Genomic DNA, 20704 nt, shown 5'->3' on the forward strand with positions numbered 1-20704 from the left:
CGCGCGCGTGTGTGTGTGTGTGTGTGTGTGTGTGTGTGTTTTCAGTCACAAAGAGTGTCACCCTGTCACTGGCCCACCTACCTGATGTGAGGATTGTGAAACAATGTCTATAGCATGTCTCTCTTGGACACTGTTTGTATGTGTTTTTTTTTTCTACTCCCAGTCTGAGAGGTAATGTCCTTGAATTGTTGCTCTGGTTTTGTTTTGAAAGAGCTGGTAAAAATGTTGTGATAGAAGTGAAACGTTTCAGTCGTGTGTGATAATTTATTGTATTGTGAAGAGCTCCCTCTACTGAAATCCTGGCGAGATACTTCTTTGAGCAATACAGGGATGCATTGAGATCTAGATTAAAAGCGTACAAAGGTTTTACTTTGTATTCTGCTTTCGATGTGTTCTGAAAAATAATGTGTAATTATGAAGAATTTCTTTCACAAAAAATGTATGTGAAGTAATTCATAAATTACTCAAACATATTTATCATCGTCCACTCATACATACTTTTGCCCATACATGTTGAACCTGTAGTTGCTGAAGGTTGAGTCAGGGTGTGATCACATAGTGTCGCAGAAGCCTTGGGGGTTTGACACTGTAAGCAGCTTGTGTTATCTGACACTACGAAGAATCATTGAGACGCTTCATAATGATCACACACATGTGCTCAGCTACTGAGCTTACGGAGTAAATCAGTAAGACCAGACAGGCTTACAAGTGACATAGATATGTGACTTCTGTGCATGTAATGAGGTTTGAATTAATAAACAGTCAGTTTTACATTTATTATTATTATTATTATTAGTTAAGAAAAATAGCTTAAATTGAATTACTAATTAGTTATTATACACAGTGCAGTTTAAAAGTCTGAGACCAGTGAAATCGTCCCCTTGGAATTATAAGGTTCTATCTGCATTCCGAGTAGTTTTGAGATATTGAGCTTCAAAGTTTTTGCATTCCATTCGACTGTGTTGATAGAACCTTTTTGTTTTTTAAATAAAAAGTCCCAAAATGTACACAACATAAAAAATCTATCACATAATGTAAATAAGTTGTCACAGAATAAGAATATGTGAATAATTCAATTTTGACAAAAATGTCAGATAGAACCTTATAATTCCAAGGGGACGAAATGCGTATATTTAGCATTTTTCTCATTTAATACACAATTTGTATTGCACATTATATCATTAACACAATAAATGTCATTATGTAAAATTAATTATTTGGATTGTCTCCCTTTGTCCTTTAGCACTCGAGCAACATAAACTCCACATGTTTGTTTAAAATTAAAAATGCTGGGTTAAAAACAGCCCAGTGCTTTACAAAAACCCACACAGATATGAGGCTTTGGGCTTCCAGTATTTAAATTCTGTTATTGGGCAGCAAATGCTAGAGCTCTATCCTACTGGCAGAAGGGTGTTCTTAGTGAAATTTCCTCTATAGCTGATCCACTATGGCTTAAGATACAAAAGAGACAATATCCCTAACTATATCTTGTCTTCCAGTTCTACTTTTCTCAAAAGTGTCTCCTTCACCAAAATCGACTGGGAATAATTTTATGATAAAAAATTAAATACGAATATTAAACCAAATAAGAAGATATTGTACTTTGCCTGACGTCTCTGTTCATACTCCAATTGCTTACAATCATTTGTTTAAGCCATTTAGAACTCAATTTGGGGTTTGCTACATGGAGAAACAAAGTCCCTGAAGTTGCAAAGACTAAAGTCTCAAAACCAAAGAGATATTGGGCCAAGGATTTTGGTGTAGACTTGTCTGATGAAACATGGAATGATTGCCTTAGTAAGATCCAATATTGTTCAATAAATGCCAGACACAGGCTGATCCAGTTTTTGGAGTAGCATTTTAGCCATTTTGGGGACTTCTGAGGTACTGAACACTTTTTCAAGCTATCAACAGCAATTACTGTTGTTGGGTATGGTTCTTGCTAAAAATATAATACTCTTAAACTGGAAATCTTCACATGCCCCTTTTTTCAAAACCGGGTTGTCTTGAGTTGTTCCATGTTATACGATTGGAAGGTATACGTTTATTGGAGCCCAAACTACATTGTCGATTCCAAGCTGTATGGCAACCCTTCTTTGATTTCCTGAAGCCTGTGTAATCTACTTTTATGTAAAACTCTTCCTGCTGTATTTCAACCATCCATGTTAGCCCATTCCACCTCTTGTTTTTTTTTTTTTTCCTTTTTTTTTGTATTGTATTATATTGTTTAAATATTTTGTTCTGTATGTCATTACAAAAAGCTTAAAAGAAAATATTTAAAAGAAAACACAACCCAGTGCTGTGTGAAATATAGACAAACCCAGCGATTGGGTTGTTTTGACCCAGTGGTTGGGTTAAATGTTTAACCCCACCTTCTGGGTAGTTTTATTTAACTCAACTATTGCTTACAAATTTTTGTATTTCTTGTGTAACATGAACCCAAAATAGGTTGGAAATTAGCAATTATTCATTAATAATAAATGAATATTATACGTTGGATAAATAATTAAATAATAAAAAAACTTTTATTGCTTATTAATAAATGTTCACCTTTTGATTATTGCTGATGCCTCTAGTAATTATGTGTCTGATTTTTACTTTAAAACCTATTTTGGGTTCATTTTAAGCCAGCTATATAGTGATTTTGAGTTAAATAAAACTACCCAGAAGGCTGGGTCAAAACAACCCAGTTGCTGAGTTGTATTTAACTCAGCATTTTTTTTTTTATCATATTCTCCAGCTGTAAGGAATGATTTGAAAACATCTGTTATTTGAGTTGTGACCAAGAAATACTTGAGAGTCTTATATTTCTTATCGTAATTCTTATCTTCTTATTCATAACATTTTAAAAATGTATTTACATTTTTTCAACATTTTTAATCTTTCTGTTGTTGTTGTTGTTTTTTCCAGATATTAATTAGATTTTAAATCGCAGCTTATCATTGTAGTCACAGACTTTTGGACATGACTGTATGTAATTTAACGAAATAGATTATGCAATATAATCAGTGATTTCAAATTCTGAATTATTCCAGTCACACTACGATTTAGATTCATGGGAGTCTTGTGAGACTATGTGCATCAGTGCTCTGCATTCCTGCAGTAATAATGCTGGGAATAGAACTAATATGAGCATAATGGACCACTCAGAGGTGAAGCAGAGCTCTAATGTATTTTCCATCTGTTAATATTTAATGCAATGTTGTAGACGTCATTACACTTTTGACTTAATTACCCCTTTACTGGTCACCCTAGCTTAGTGATGACCTCTGCAACTGACAGTGTCACAATTACATCACCTCTTAATGAATCGCTAATTTACTGTTATGGCTGCTGGCACTTCAACTGAAGTGGGCAGAGTGTTGCACAGATAATATAGTGATCAGTGTATTTAAGATGAGAAAAAACGAGAGATGCTGTTTTATATGTTTCTTTACATTTGAAAAAAAAATCTAATCCGTTTTTATTATTTTCAAGTATTTAATCCAATTTAATTTGATATAACAGAAGTCCCGATTTATCACTCTATTTATCACTCCCGAATGTTTTGTTGTCTGACTTATGCAATGTCTGTATTTAAATCTGCATACATTAAGAGAAGTGTTACACATTCTGTGCCTTGTTCTTCAGGGTTTGCATTCTATCTCTCAACAACTTGCCAGACAGTTGATCATATGGCATAGCTTGTGCATCGATATCCACACAATCACATTAAACCCACACATATGGACAACCACTAAGCAAGGGCAGATTCATTTAAATTAACTTTGATTCAAATGTCAGCTTTGTTGCCATGCGTCATGAAAGTATGAAGCATACAGACTTTGTCAGATATCATCTATGCAGGTGACTTGACAGGCTTTACTGCATTTCAGAGCTTCATTCCCGATTAGAGATTTTCTCCGCTCGTCGTATTTCGAACAGAACGTGTTTTATTTGCGCCGTACGCCTTGGAAATGTCACATATGGGTAAAAGCCTGTTGTGTCTTATTCACACTTTAAACCCACTGTACCTTTTTCTGAGACATTGATTGCATTGGTCCTTTAATATTGGTGACAGCTAATACACTCCTAAATGATCGGTTATTATCTCCGGGGCCTTGTTCCATGTGCCCCGCTGCTTCCAAAGGTCATCCCTCTGTCTTCCTGTATCGACCTGCTCGCCTGTTAACGTAGACTAAGACTTATTGAAAGTGAAGGTTGAGGAGCATATTTCCATCAGGTTGCAGTCTTCTCCTTCACGAGACGGCTTTTAAAAGGCTCTTTTGAGCATGTCCATTCAGAGAGAAGGGCCAGGATGAGAAAACATAATGGATATGCCAATAAAGGGAAAAGCGCCCTTAAAATGCATGTGGTTTTTCCACTGGTGTGAGTGTATCAGCATCCAGCCTTAATATGATATATTTAAGGATAGAAGGGGAGCGCTGTATATGCTTCACAATTAAAGCAAAATCCTCAAAATACTAACAAAGCTCCCTCTGTTCGTTTCACAGCTGTACGAACTGGACAATGATGAGAAAAGAAAGGAGTTTCTCGATGATCTCTTCAGTTTCATGCAAAAAAGAGGTGAGTCTTGTTATGTGCAGTTATTCAGATCGCAAATGTCAGAAGAAACACACTCCCATTCACACCCAGATTGCAAAACTATATGTTGATTTTAGATGATAATGTTCAGATATGAGTAATTATAGGGCTTGCTGGCGATATATTGGACATATTCCAGGTGAAATTGTATTTACTCTTCTTGATAGAAAACTAAATAAGAAAAGAAGCTTTTTAAAAAATTTTAACGAGTAAATACAAGGGTTTCTGTATTTTTAAAGAATATAACGAGGGACTTCTTTTATAGGAACAATTAAAATAAGTAGGTTTGATTGCCACCTGTGTATGAAAACAAAGCATCACAAATGTCTAACCACCCATCTGCAGTCATGCCAACAATAGAAATGCAGGGTTTATTGTTTTGGTAAAGGCTGAGAATGTGTAGATACTATTGTGATAGGCTTTTTCAGGTTTCCTGTTTGAACCGTCCATTTCTCTGAAGTGTTGCTGCCACTGTGGTGTGTTTCTGCCCCTGATGCTATCTGAAACAACGGCTTCTGCTGTTTGTTTTATAATTACTCTCAGATTATGTGAAAACATCCTCGAGGGGATGACCTTGCCACGGTAGGGAAGCCAGCATCCTGGTATTATGTTAGCCGGCCGTGGCATAATGAATTTTAATGCTTTATTGAGGAGGGACGTACATCATCTGAGAAGTTTTTCCCACCGAGGTGTTTCAGCAGACATCAGCCTCCGATATTTTATAGAGGAAATAGAGGAACTTTAATGGCCTTGCATAATATGAGGAAGTTTGCAGCCTTTGATGACTTTCCAAGACAGGACAGAGCTATTTTAAGTGCACAGGACTGTTTTTGTTGTTTTGTGTGGCTCTGTTTTGGTAATATGGTTTATTTTCACTATAATTTTGGATTATATCCAAGTGGATTTTTTTTCCTAAACAATTAAAAATGTACACATTTGTGTGGCTCTGTTTTGGTAATGTGGTTTATTTTCACTATAATTTTGGTTTACATCCAAGTTTATATTTTTCCTAAACAATTAAAAGACTTACACATTTGTAGTATCTGTGAGCTAAAAGTTTTCTTTATTTTCATAGCTACAGATAAAAAAAAATTATCTAAAATAAAATAAACCAAAATATAAAAGTTATTTTAGATTGCAATAATATTTCACAATAAAACAGTTTTTACTGTATTTTTGAGTAATTTGTTTATGTTCATCAGAAAAGTTTTTTTTTTCCCCCATTGTTTTATTTACTTGTATTTTGGGGTTTATTGTACATGAAAACCACAGCTGTAGTAACCTATTTCATTTGAAATATACTTTGAGCATTATTGAATGAAAAGTTTTATTATGAACTTATGTGCATTTTGTCTGCAGGGCAAACAGAAAGCGCATCAGATTTTTTCTGAGAAAGAAGAATTGGGAAAGAAACACTCTCTTAGTCCATGAATGATGACAGTTGAGGCTGTGGCTTCCTTACACATTACACTAAAAGTACTTGGCAGTATCTCGACAAAATCTATGTAAATGTATTGTGTGTTGCTGACCTTACAGCCTGTCAGCAGTATAATATATATTATTACTAAATAGCTCACAACATTTTGACTGCTGACTATTCAGAGCTCATTTCATGCTTTTGTCAGTACATACTATATATCAGTGCTATGATGTAGTTAGATCCAGGTTTTGAAGGAGAGATTCAGCTGCGTTTAAAAATGTACAATATTAGATTACTTTAATTTCATAAAATAAATATGTATATTATTATATTAATGTTATTATTATAATATTGAATTTAAAATTTTAGAACGAATTATATAATTTTATAAATGATGTTTCAGTTACAAAAAAGTGCCACATTAAAATTAATATCGTAAATATATATATATATATATATATATATATTTAAATTACAATAAATTAAATAAATAAACAAAACAAATAAACAAAAATGCCTAAATTAAGCATAAAATAATGAGCCAAGAATATTATTATTACAAGATAAAAGTTGTAGTATTTTGAGTTAAAAACTTTCTAGTAATATTAAGAAAATAAAGTCGTAGCATTATTAATTATAATCTGCTCATAATGTAACTTAATTTAATTAAAACAATTGTGCTTCATTTTCACAGTATATTAAGTATCTTTTCTGAAGCTTTCCATACCAGTGACACATTTTTTGTAATACATTTGTTTATACATCATGTGTGGCCATTTTTGACTAGTCAAACCATCTTAGCAACAGATTTTGGTGTTTTTAGCAGAACCCCTCTTGGTGCTTTGGTTTAGTGTTTGAGGCAGTTACAGGTCACAGGATATCTGATTTATTTTCCCTGAGAGGCAACAGATGACAGAGAGGGCTGAGTTGTCATTTAGCTCTTTCTCATCTGTTTGAATTTGTGATGACAGGAATGAAGGGCAGGTTTTATCGCGGTTCATGCTGTTGTTATTGCGCTATGGGCTAATCCATTCGAGACAGCCAGCGAGGAGTCACCCAGTCTGGTGATGCCATGACATAAAAATGCCTGAATGCAGCGAAGGGAAGCTCTTCCCGTCAACTCAAGCATAAGATCAAATATAATCCAATCCCTGCTGCCTCTGTTCTTATGCTTGATGTCTAAATCTGTATTGACTTCATCGCTCAGGAAACCAGAACACCCAGTGCACTTATCAAGAGTTCACTTGCATTTACACAGATTGGATAAAATGCGCAAATGTTAGCTTTCAGTAGTAATCATTAAACGAAAACCCAGAGGTTTTAGGATGAAGTCTTTTTCATTACATCTGTTATGTTTTACTGTTATGTTGTCAATCATGTCTCCATGGTGTTAAATGACCAAGAGGCTTTTATAGCTGTTATCATACCATGTAACTGACAGCATGAATAGAATGGGAACTCCCATTTAACTTCCACCATATTAAGTTTTGTCACTCAATATGGTGGTTCATCAGTGACAGTTGGAACTGTTCATCACCAGAGACGAGACTATTGTGACAGAGGATTCACAGTACTGTCTAGCGATACATGCTCAGTTAGGACACTTAAAGGGATATTTAACCCACAAATGAAAATTACCTAATTATTTACTCACCCTCAAGCCATCCTAGGTGTATATTACTTTCTTCTTTCAGACGAATCAATCAGAGTTATATTCAAAAATGCCCTGGCTCTTCCAAGCTTTATAATGGCGGTGAAGCAGGGTCAAGATTTTGAAGCCCAAAAAAGTGCATCCATCCATCATAAAAGTACTCTACACAGCTCTGGAGGGTTATGCTGAGTTCACACTGCACGATTTTAGCCCGATTTTTCACTCGCCGACAGGTTTTGCGAAATCGCCGACAAATGCCCGAAATCGGAGGCAAATCGGTGCTCGTTCACGCGAGTGACAATCACGCAGTGTGAATTATCAAAGACGCGATCTGTGGGAATCGCCGATGCGTCGCAGAAATGAAATATTTATTTTCACGCCGTGAAATATTTGGCATGCTAAATATCTGGAGCTGTCGGCGATTCACAATCACGCTGTGTGAAATGATTTCTGACTGAAAAACACATCGGCGATGACCTACAGCCAATGAGAGACCAAGATACAGGGCAGTGGGAAGTAGGCCCTGGAATGTGAATTGTACTAGGAGAACCCCGCCAAAAATATTAGTATTTTACCCCCCAACGCGATTTTTACTGGGGGACCCCCTCGAAAGCAATTGGGCTATTTTCAGGCTAACAGTGTGAACTCGGCATTAATAAAGGACTTCTGAAGTGAATCGATGTATCATACGATGTACCATATTTAAAACTTTATAAACCATAATCTCTAGCTTACGATAACTGTCATATGCCCTTTAACTGCAAATTAAAACAAATTGTTTTGCAACCAAATTTGTTAAAGGGATTTGGTGGCGAAACAATTTGTTATAATTTGTTAAAGTGCATATTTTTTATCTAGGAATTGCGCAGTACATTTCACAAATAGTAACCAAGAAGAAGCAAGTAACACATTGAATTAAACAAAATTTTGAAGTAGACAGACTGAAATCGTTTTTTTCTTGTAACACATACTCCAGTAAACTTTATTTACAGCTTTGAAAAATCCTTTTTTACAGATGCTAATAGATGGGGGGGGGTTCTGGGGTCACTGGGTATCTGGGGTTTGTAAATCTAGGTCTGAAGTATAGAGAAAAATTGCACTTCTGAAAGTGCACCTACTGTTTAAACAGAGATTTTGCTTGTATTTGTTGTGTATTTTTTTAGCTGTCAAAAAGTCAAAGTTACAGTAGTACTAAGTAGGGTTGGGAATCGAAAATCGATTCCGATTCCAGAATCGGATACTTAAGGTCAGGAATCGGATACTTGTTGTCAAATAAAAATTTCGATTCTAAACATGTTGCAAGAGAGGTGTCACCACCAACAAAGCACTTTAATTTAATAGATCATTAAAAATCGCGAACACAATTCAAACACCAACGTGATTCTATTCCTAAATTACAATGATTCGTCTGTTTCATTACTCAACCTTTGACGTGTGCGATCAATGTTGTGATCACTTGGTTCGTCTGTGCAGAGTACGGTCACACCAGTGTGATTTGAACATTTAAATTTGCGTTCGCGCTGCCATTGTCCTAAAGAGAGCAGCTGCTGTCATGAATGAAACTGCTTCACAGTCTTTTCAGCCACACAGTATCATTATTTCTGTGTTACAAACATTCAAATCACAGAAGTACTGGGATAAAAGTTTATAGTTCAGATATAAACTGTGTGTACGATGTGTATGGTAGCGATTAAAATAGAGCAAATCACCTTTTGAAAGTAATTTTAAACTCCAAATGAAGATTTATCAGTTACATTGTTACGCCAGTAGGTGGCGAAAAGGGGCTGTTAAAGGGGTCATATGATGCCGCTGCCCAAATGTTCACGCAAAGAAAGAAGGCGTAACTTTTATTCTCGCTGTAGTATTTGTAATTTCTCCGATCACAAATGCAGCCATGGTTTTATGCAACGCAACGCGTAAAAAGACAGTATAAGTCATTACAATCCGTAATTATGTCCCCATTGGATGCAACAAATGCCTCGTTTGTAATGGGTTTTCATGTTTTTGTCTCATCGCTCCGGCCGGGACAAGGCATCACAATATGGTAAGGGGCGTAACATATCCGTCACACGCTTGAGGTATTCGGCCAATCACAACGCACTGGATAGCTGGCCAATCAGAGCACACCTTGCTTTTCAGACCGATGAGCTTTGTAAAAATCGATGCGTTTCAGAAAGGCGGGGCATAGAGGAGAAACAATAATGTACAGTATGTGGAAAATAATGTGTTTTTTGAACCTTAAACCGCATAAACACATTTCATTTCACCAAATACACAAAATAATGTTCTTTTTAGCAACATCATATGACCCCTTTAAAATGTATTTGTCTTTGAATCATACAAGAGATTCATTCAAGAACGCTGATTCATCCAGTAATGAAACAAGTACATCTTGAGTGAGTCATTGAATCATTTATTCATAAATTACATGTGATTTTGTTTAGTTGTCTAATGTTTTTTCTTCAGAATCATGAGAGAACCACAACTTCCACTGGGAAAAAAAAAGGGGATCGATAATGGTATTGCAGAAGGTTGGTTACATGCTGATATGAATGTCTTCATAAAAATGATAATTAAAAATAATATACAATTAAAAATTAGCACATGATAAACAAACAATTAATTGGTTTTCCAGATGTTCTGAAATACACTATATATTGATAGACTAAAATTACAAACATCTGGGGGTTGACAGCTTTATGGCTTTATGACTATAAAAATGTTTTGTCAAATAATGTATGGTAACATTTAAATGTACTGTTTTTATTATTTGTTGTAATAATTGTAATTGTGTACTTTCATTTTATTTTCATCACTAAGTGTTTTCTTAACTTGTGGCTTTTTTGCAATTTGCTGCTAGAACTGCACATAACCATTTTGTGGTCTTCAGTTCTCTCTTAAATTTACATATTAACTGAACGTCTGATGTTGGGTGATCAATAGCCTTATTTTGATATGTTTGACATGAGTAAGATGAACGACAGGATGCAAACGATCCACCTGCCGTTATTTTGGTAGGTAAATTTAAGCAGTACATTCTAATAGAGAAAAGGTCAATGATCAGTGATACCAAGTTCATATTTAGATCTTTGACAAGTATTGGTTACATTGCAATCTGAGCTTCAACCTAGTACAGATTTCAGAATGTAATTAGGACACACTGTCTTACATGTATTTTGAACTGCAGTGTGTCTTCCATGAGCCTGAAAATAAATGTTGTATTCGGTGAATGGCATAGAATGTTGTGCGCTTATCTATAATGCAAGCTTTTTGAGTTTTAATAATTGGCTTTGTGCAATTTAAAAACCTTTTTGTTTGTTTGTTTGTTTTTGGTACTAACAAAGCTTAAAGCAGTAGTTCACCCCAAAAAGAAAAATCTATCATCATTTACCCTCATGATGTTTTTCTATTGAGAAAAAGAGAGAATTTTTACCCAATGCAATAATAAAGAACAAAAACATGAAGAAAAATGTGTGAGAGTCAATGACTCTTAAAAGTAGTTCATATGAGTCTATATAATTGTATGCAATAGATTTGTGTAAGGAACAGCCCAAAGTTTAAATGAGCAAAGCAATGGTTCTCAAAATCAATCTGAAATTAATAATAATAATTAATTCATTTTTTTCACCAAGGATGAATTAAATTAACCAAAAGTGACAGTAAAGATATTGAAGTAGCACAACAGTAGCACAGTGATAATAATTATTATTTCTAAACAATCATGTGACTTTGAAAACTGGAGTAATTGTTGCTGAAAATTCAGCTTTGCTATGGCAGGTGTAAATTGCTTTTTAAAATATATTAAAACAGAAAACACTTATTTTAAATTGTAATAATATTTTACAATATTACTGCTTTACTGTTATTACTGTTTGATCAAATAAATGCAGTAATTTTAGTCTTTATTTTTTGTAAATGCTTGAAGGAGAAATGGACAACACAATCCTTAAAATGTCTTCTTTTGTGATTCACAAAAATAAGTGATACATAGTTCATTTTGCATAGTCAAAATGCAGAATGTTTCCAAAGCAGCATTTTCCTTCCCAGAATGACGTTCCACATCAGTTCAGTCACTGGATCAAATAACAGTTTGACGATAGTAAGAAAATGAAAACTCTGGTGAAATCTTCTCAGCTTCACTATGTGTCCGGAACACATTAAAAAGCAATACACGAAAGGTTCTCCCCCGCTGTGAGTGAATTCGTGCCAGGACTGTTGTCCCCTGTAGGCCTGGCCAGAGACCAGAGGTCACTGGCCTTCCCAGTGTCCCCCGAAACCTTGCCATCATCAATCATAACCTGTCAAATACGAATCGTTTGTCGCAAGCCCCTCTGTGTACTGAGATGGCCGTATCTTTTTTCACATCAGAATGGCTGCCTCTATTTCACAGCTCAACACAAACAGACCTGTGTTTAACTCCACTGATGGAAGAATGTAGATGATATTCCCTGCTCCCCCAGAGAGCTTTATATAGAAAGAAGTATTTATGACCAGCTGTTTGAGACCTGTAAATGAAACGTGTACTGCAAATTATACCTCTGTCAAAATGGAGATATCATGTGATTCCAGGAAAGATTTCAGAAACATGGACTGTTGTTTTATGGGAGTTTTATCAGTGAAAACTTTCTTTGTTTGGCTATACTATGGTGGTCTCATTATATGAAGAGAAATGAGATTTAAACAACTGATGTAAATCACTTAATTGTATCCTTTTCTTTTAAGTTGCCTTGATGGCTTCTGAAGAATAAATACGTCCATCGTGGAAGAGACTTGGAGTGATGGGCTCATTTACGACCCCTAATCTTTAAGCAATAGGAACAATGCAAGTGTTATTGCCCATTGTAAACTGATAAATTCCCACTTTGATTCATGATTCCCACAGGGAAGCAACAATAAATTGATCACATCTTAGGGCAGCATCAGCACTTTCTTTTGAATAAATCAATATTCGACGCTTTCATAATTACCTGAAATACTAATGAAGAGAATGAAAGGCCATGAGCCGCCTCGAAGAATGAGTCTTTTAGTTTCTGCCGTATTTTCAGTTCTAATTTCACTGTTTTCCATAGCACGGAAGTCGCATTCCCAAAGCACACCCCTGAAGTGTGTGAAAATGTAATTCTGCTAAGATTTTTAAAAAATTAAGAATGAAAGTATAGATTTTGATTCTGTTTATTTACAACAATTGGCTGCTCCACAAAGTGCTTCTTTTCAGTTGTCTTCGTTTTTAAACAAGCACTAAATATATGTCTTTGACTATTTTCCTGCATTTCGCTGCTTTTTCAGCACTGATTATTTAAAAAAAATATTTTAAGATTTATAGAACTATTTTAATCATATTAATCAAAAACATGTATGTAAAGTAAAAAATAGCACGGAAGTCGCATTCCCAAAGCACACCCCTGAAGTGTGTGAAAATGTAATTCTGCTAAGATTAAAAAAAAATTAAGAATGAAAGTATAGATTTTGATTCTGTTTATTTACAACAATTGGCTGCTCCACAAAGTGCTTCTTTTCAGTTGTCTTCGTTTTTAAACAAGCACTAAATATATGTCTTTGACTATTTTCCTGCATTTCGCTGCTTTTTCAGCACTGATTATTTAAAAAAAATATTTTAAGATTTATAGAACTATTTTAATCATATTAATCAAAAACATGTATGTAAAGTAAAAATAGATGGCTAATTATAACCATCTACTTTGTTGCAATTTAAAAAAAACATAATGTAGATTTATTTTTAAAATAATCGTTAGTTCGCTAAAGAAATTAAGTCTAGAGAAGAGCATTTTATTTTACCTTACCTGTTAGTGATGTCTACAGGTATGTAAAAGTATTTTTAAATAAATCTGTTATGAAACATGTTATGACAGCCACTGTGAAAATGAATATTTCAACCACAAATAGAAATTTTATAATTTAGAAGTTAATTTAAAAATTGCATTATGTGCAATTTACATGTTTTATAAGTTGAGTGTTGTTTTTTTTATATTTAAAAATAAATAATATTTAAACCATGTTGTCAAAACCGGGGTACATACTGAACCGTCTTGTTTGTGTACCATTACACCCTTATAAACACACACACACACTTTTTTTGCAACTGAAGTTGATTGCCTGGCCTGTCTTTTTCAGCTCAATGTTTATACGTATAGTACATTTTCAACCCAGGAAGAGATTGCAATTTTTGTAGTGAAATGGAAAGCATGTAGGCAAACCTGTTGCTAGCTCCTTTGGAAGAATTGCCTGTGTAGCGTTTCTTAAACGTAATTTTGGATAAAAGCATCCGCCAAATGAATAAATGTAATGTAAAGCTACCTAGTGTTCCTGAAAAACACATCATAGAGGACTTACTCAGGCTTGTTGGTCAGTGCAATTTGCCTGTTTTATACACAACAGATCAAGTTTTTTTCTAGCGTTGTGTTCACAAATTAGCCCTTCATTTCATGCTTCGGAAGACCGAGCAATCGCAGGCACATTGTCCTTCCATTATCTGGCTGAAGTGAATGATTAAAACGCAGACTGCTGATGAAGGCAGCCACATAGATGATTGGCCCCAACACCAGCTTATTCCCTTCAGCACATTTTCAATTAAACCTTTTTAGCCAGTGAGCAATTAACAGCAGGCTGCTATGTGACCTCGGCGAAACGTGTTTTTCTGCACTCCACAATCACTCATTGTCATAATGATGCATGACCTGATCAAATTGTTTGGGATGACAAAAGCTCGTACTGCCCTTTATTCACTGCATCTTATTCAGGGAACTAGAGGAGATGAATACATCAGCTCAGAAATCGAGCGCTCGTAAATCTTGTTTTAAAGACACTTATCCAGGTTCAGATTCAGTCCAAAGGCGGCTTTTGTGGAGTCAAGTTTTATTTATTGCTCCAGCCTCATTTCGCTTGGCCTTTTGTGCATGGGGATAAATAATTATTTGTGCATTAATGTGTTTTAACTTTGTACATTTGACGGTTTGTTAAGCAAGGAGTGGGTTAGGAGGGAAGGTTTTGCATTTAGTTTTGCTTTTTGAAAAACAATTAATATAGTTATACCTATACTCACACACATACACACACAGAGGCCAGAAGTGCTTTTAATGGCCATAAAAGTTCAGTTAAACCAGGAATACAGTATGCTGTACTGGGAAAAAGAAAAAAAATGTATTGGGGAAAAAGGTAAACAACAGCTTATTATGGAATTATGGTTTTATTTTACTATGCAAAAAACAAAAAGCTCACAGGAAATAAGGCATACATTGAATACAGTACAATCAGTTATTACTACAGATATTTCATTAGTTCTCCCTTTATTCTGATTTGCAAAGCCTCCCAAAAACTTTGAAGAAAAAGTTGAAGTTGAAGCATTTTTTTTATTTTGAAGAAGTCACACATTGAGGTGATTTTCTACCTCCTGTCAAAACGTTCAATCGTCTTCTTTGGCCCATTCTGCATGGTACCTGTTTCACAGTGTTTTGCAATAAATCGGCGGACATTGCGACCATTCAAATTCAGCATATGAGCAATATCCATAGTCAATTGACCAGATTTAGCCATTATGATAATATCCACCTTGGTTGCAGAGGACAGATCCCTCCTCTTTGCATTTTCTATAAAAACCAAAAAATTATGTCTAATGTATATTACAGCACATATTACTAACCCCCACCACAATGATTGATTGAATTATAGGCTGGGAAGAATAAGAGCAAGCTTTGCATGTCAGCTTGGCCAAAAATGATGTCCGCAAACTCCAGGCACAACTATGCAATTTGCTTACAAAATTGTTACTACATTTTAATATGTTTGAAAAGAGGGGAAAAGCATATTATATAGGCCTGACATCATTTTGGCTAATATGTCACAAAATGTCACTTGTAGCAGATGAAGGAATAGAATTTTTTTTTGCCAGCCACAGTGTTCTACCAAGATTAATCTTATCTAAATTATTTGTATTTAATACATTTAAGTGTTAAGACGGTTTTCTTTGTTTTTGGTACAATAAACATATTGGTAGTGTGTTGGGTCATTACTTGATTTCCAGTGTAAAGTATGTGCTCTGAATCAAACCCAGATGAGAACCACCACTCTAAACCATTTCGGCTTTTTCAAATCAAGACCCTTGATATTTACTTTTACTTCAGGGACTCGCGTGGTCAGTTTGAGGAGAAGTTAGAAACATCGATCGATTGTTTTAGACGTTTGTGCTACTTTAGATCTAATGCCAGCATTGTCTCAGAGAGAAGGCAGATAAATCTTTAGTTTTAATAGTGTCTCTTAGTTCACATGCCAGAGAGGCAAAATGAAGCCGTAATTACAAGTCTTAATTGATGTGTTTTTACCTTGATAGACCATAGCTCTGCTCTCCTTGCTCTTTTCAGACTGTGGCTCTGCTTGCTGTTGTTTGCTCTATATTTCTCTACGTATTGATTGCTATTATGGCAAATCCAATGGGCACAATAGAACTCTATCAGCAAAATACAGGTTAATTATCTTGAGGTCAGGCGGTCTCAGATGCACACAAAGGGCTTATCCTCTTCGCACATTACAACCTAACATTAAATCGTGAGCACAAATTATCACCAAGGTTTTTTTCCATTCAACAAATGAACTGGCAGAGGGAAGGAGAGCAGTGTTTAAACATCGACATTCGAGAGTTTAGATGTTTGGCAACTTTTGTTCTCTTTTAAAAAGCCATTTGCGCTTTATAGTCAAAATTATTATCTCCACTGCTGTTCAGGCTTTATGGTGCATATTAGATCATGATAAATGATTTTCACTTTGAGTATACAGTGTGGAGAATTTTTAATGATTGAGATTTTACTTTTACATAAATAAGAAGCCACAGGTCTTTCTTTTCACTAAAGGCAAAACTGAAGGCAAAAAGTGATATTTTTGCTAAGTGGAGTGGGAAGCTGTCGGATGTTTTACTTATGCTTGACTGATTGGCCTTATAAGCGGCCGAGAGGCCCGTCAATGAGCTTGAGTTAATGGCATTGATTGTGGATATTGTGCTTTTCCCCCCGGCTCCTGCAGGGACTCCAGTGAATCGGATTCCTATCATGGCCAAGCAGGTGTTGGATCTCTACACTCTCTACAAGCTTGTCACCGAAAAAGGCGGCTTAGTGGAAGTCATCAATAAGAAAATATGGCGCGAGATTACCAAAGGCCTGAACCTCCCTACCTCCATCACCAGTGCGGCTTTCACCCTCCGAACACAGTGAGTGAGATAACTTCAGACGGGAACAACCTGTTGATAACTGCCAGTTGATTCTTGTCTATCTTGTCCAATTCAATTACCTGCTTTTAAAATAAAGAGAGTGAAGAGCAGTGTATTTGACAGTGTTCGGTAGAAGTAAGAAAGAGATAGATTTGTACTGCTAAATTGAGATCCATCAAGCAAACACTAATGCTGTTTAAGCATTGTACATTATTAAATCAGCACAATGTCAATTCAAAAAGGCTCGCTATTTAACTTAATATAGTACAGTTAATTTTTGTCAAAAACATGGCTTTTAGGGTGAAAGAACCTAAATAAAGTAAGACTTAATGTAATGACCAAAGACATTTTGCATATGTATAAAGGCTTCGAACAAAAGAACGCATCTTGTGTGAACAACCGCTAAGACACGCTGACACACTTGATTGCGAAATGGATTGCTGTGGACAATATATTGATTTCTAAAGCTGCTTTTTGACTAATCTACTCTACTAATCTAATCTACTTTTACTCATCTAACACAATATGAATTTTCTGGAGTGTTTTTTGAGCATTAATATACTATTATTCAAAGGTTGGGGTAGGAAAGGTTTTTTTTTTTGTTTTTGAAAGAAATCTCTTATGCTAACAGAGGCTGCATTTATTTGATCAAAAATACAGTAAAACAGTAATATTGTGGGGAAATTATTACAATTTAAAATAGCTGTTTTATATCTTAAGGTTTTAAAATGTAGTTTATTCCTTGTGAGTTTTCAGCAGCCATTATACCAGAGTGTCACATGATCGTTCAGAAATCATTTTTTCTTACTATGAGTGTTTCAGAAGGATTTTTTTGTTGTTGTTCAAAAGAACATTTATTTTAAATAGTCAAAATATAATCGTTTTTATAACAATGTAAAAGTCTTTACTGTCAATTTTTATCAATTTTATGTAGCCTTGATAAATAAAAAGTATTTATTTTTAAAAAAAAATACTGACCCCAGAATTTTAAATAGTAGTGTAAATGTGATTAATTGCAGTTCATTTGATTAATTAACTGTTGTCATATAATTAATTAGATTTTTTTGCACCCCTCATAAACAGATTTCAACTTTATGCATTTTAGTACATTTTACATTTGACTCAAATATTTAACTCCTTCCATGAAAGCATCATGTTGTATGTTTTTCTACTTTCTGTGTAAATCATTGACGTACTTGGGGAACACATCAACTTGTTTGTGCAAGTCCACTCTCAGCACTATCATTTAACACAATTACATTATTCTCTAAGGCATCCAGTTCTCATGTAGCCCTGTAGGCTGTCATAAGAAAACACAATGGAATTTGAAGGCAGTCATTATTAAGTTGATCATGGACCTAGTAAAAAAAATTGACAGTTGAACAGATGGGCTCTCATCCCGGTCATGTAAATAGAGGAATGCAAGAAATCTGGGTTTCAAAGCACTGTTGAGAGGAAGAATGTGCACTCACTACATTGTAGTGTAATGTTTCTGTCCTTTTTTTTCTCAAAAATGTGAATGATGTAGTTTGTCTATGCATTGAAAATGAATTAAATAAATGATAGGATAACTATGAAATAATAGATGTACAGTTCAAAGTGAAGGCAAAAGGTTTTTGGTGTCAGCTGTCAGTGGAACATATAGTTAATGTTATGAACTACACCAATGGTTATGACACCTGTGTGAACTTGAGGAGAACTTCATGCATAACAATCACTTTGAGTCAAATGTCACAGAAAAAGTGGCTCAGAAATGTGAAGTTTGTTCTGAGTAAAGATCCTGAGCATTTATTTGAAGATGCCACTATTTAGGTTTGATATTTAGGTGACACTTTAGTATAGTGACCAATTCTCACTATTAACTAGTTGCTTATTAGCATTTTTAACATATTGGCTGTTTATTAGTATTTATAAAGCACATATTCTGCATGACCATATTCTACACCCCTAATCCTTCCAATACCTAAACTTAACAACTACCTTACTAACTATTAATAAGCAGCAAATTAGGAGTTTATTTAGGCAAAAGTCATAGTTAATGGTTTGTTAATGGCGAGAACTGGACCTTAAAAGAAATTATGACCGATATTTACTATTTCAGTGTAACTTGAGTATCCAAACACTTTTTAGGGCAAATGTAAATTACTGTAGCTATAGTGTTATTTCCAGTGCTTCACGTTCTGTCTTTTCTTGTCTACAGGTATATGAAGTACCTTTATCCTTATGAATGTGAAAAGCGGGGACTGAGCTCTCCCGGGGAGCTTCAGGCAGCTATCGACAGCAACCGTCGCGAAGGCAGGAGACAGAGTTATGGCTCCACCCTCTTTAACTACTCCCCCGTGGGCACCCCCACCCTGCTGGCTTCCCCAAAACTCCAGATGCCCCACATCAGCATGCCCACTCCCAACGGCGGGCACATGACCTCTGTTATCAAGAAAGGTTTGTGTTTGTATTTCCCTTTCTCACAACATAGTTTTTTTCAATGTCAAAATACTTTAATATTAAGGTGAATTTTAATGTTTCAAGTATGTTTTTTCCCAATGTAGTAGTACATAATTTTACAATAATTATTTGCTGTTTCAATAAAATAATATAGACTACAGTACAAAGAAAAATAGATCAAATAATAACATGATAAAATGAAATAATAAAAATAAAAATTAAATTAGGCATAATATAACAAAGAAAATCCCACTTAAAAACAATAGCATTCTATTGATTGTTGATTTTCAAAAAGAGAAAAGGAGGAAGGAAAGGGCATGACATGTGGCCTAGTATGGTGTCCCTTACTTGGAATTTGTGCTCTGCATTTAACCCATCCAAGTGCATACACACAGCAGTGAACACACACACTGTGAACACACACACGGAGCAGTGGGCAGCCAATGCTGCGGCGTCCGGGGAGCATTTGTGGGTTCGGTGCCTTGCTCAAGGGTCTCACCCCAGTCGTGGTATTGTGGGTAGAGAGAGCGCTGGTTATTCACTCCCCCCCCACCTACAATTCCTGCCGGACCTGAGACTCGAACCTGCGACCTTCGGGTTACAAGTCCAACTCTCTATCCATTAGGCCACGACTGCCTAAAAAGAGAAAGACTTCACAAAGAGAAAGAAAAATGTTATTCCTTATCAGGAAATTGAATGTTATTATTTTAATTACAACCTTGATCCTCCAAAGGAGAAGTCATCTTTCTTACACAATAACACTGCCACATCTTACTCACGCTTATTCCACGCTGTGGCCTGAATGGTCATCAGAGCGGACAGGAAACAGCTTGCAGGACTTCCTCTTGCCCACTCTGCCAGTTTCCGCATCACACCAGCAGGAGAAATTAAACACAAAGAGACATGGGCTGCTTCATGATTCAGTAATGTGCCCATATGGAAAAAGACAAGTCACGCAACTTTAAGGATCAAAGAGCCTTACGAATCTGACAGTATTTATAGTGTTTACAAAGCAGCTTTAAATAGATCTCATGACTTGTGTTTCATACTCATACTTCCCTGTGAGGATGTTATTGCAGCATATTTATAAACCCAAATTTGTAGAATATAATACTGTATTCAGATTATTGAATAACTTTCCTTTACACTTTCTGTTTTACAATATATAATTTTAAGTATCATTTACTTTAAGTGAATCAGGTGTACAGTATCAAAATTAATGTCAGATAAATAAGATAAAATATCAAAAGAGTAACATACACTAACCATTCAAAACGTTACAAATTTTGGGGTCAGTGAGATTTGTTTTTTTGGTAAGAAATAAATGCTTTTATTCAGGAAGGATGCATTAAATTAATCAAAAGTGACAGTAAGGACATTTATAATGGTACGA

General features: G+C 35.2%; 1 protein-coding gene across 1 annotated transcript in view; it reads left to right on the top strand.

Moving 5' to 3' along the window:
- The window catches only part of LOC107746872 (AT-rich interactive domain-containing protein 3A), a 76265-nt gene that overhangs the window by 50294 nt on the left and 5267 nt on the right, over positions 1–20704 (top strand). The window contains exons 3-5 of the mRNA XM_016561201.1: positions 4494–4566; positions 16686–16869; positions 19070–19308. Coding sequence (XP_016416687.1) covers positions 4494–4566; positions 16686–16869; positions 19070–19308 — 496 coding nt within the window. The remainder of the gene's footprint in view (positions 1–4493; positions 4567–16685; positions 16870–19069; positions 19309–20704) is intronic.

The sequence above is a fragment of the Sinocyclocheilus rhinocerous genome, unplaced genomic scaffold (assembly GCF_001515625.1).
Source record: "Sinocyclocheilus rhinocerous isolate Xijiao unplaced genomic scaffold, SAMN03320098_v1.1 scaffold468, whole genome shotgun sequence".
In the NCBI taxonomy this organism is placed as follows: domain Eukaryota; kingdom Metazoa; phylum Chordata; class Actinopteri; order Cypriniformes; family Cyprinidae; genus Sinocyclocheilus; species Sinocyclocheilus rhinocerous.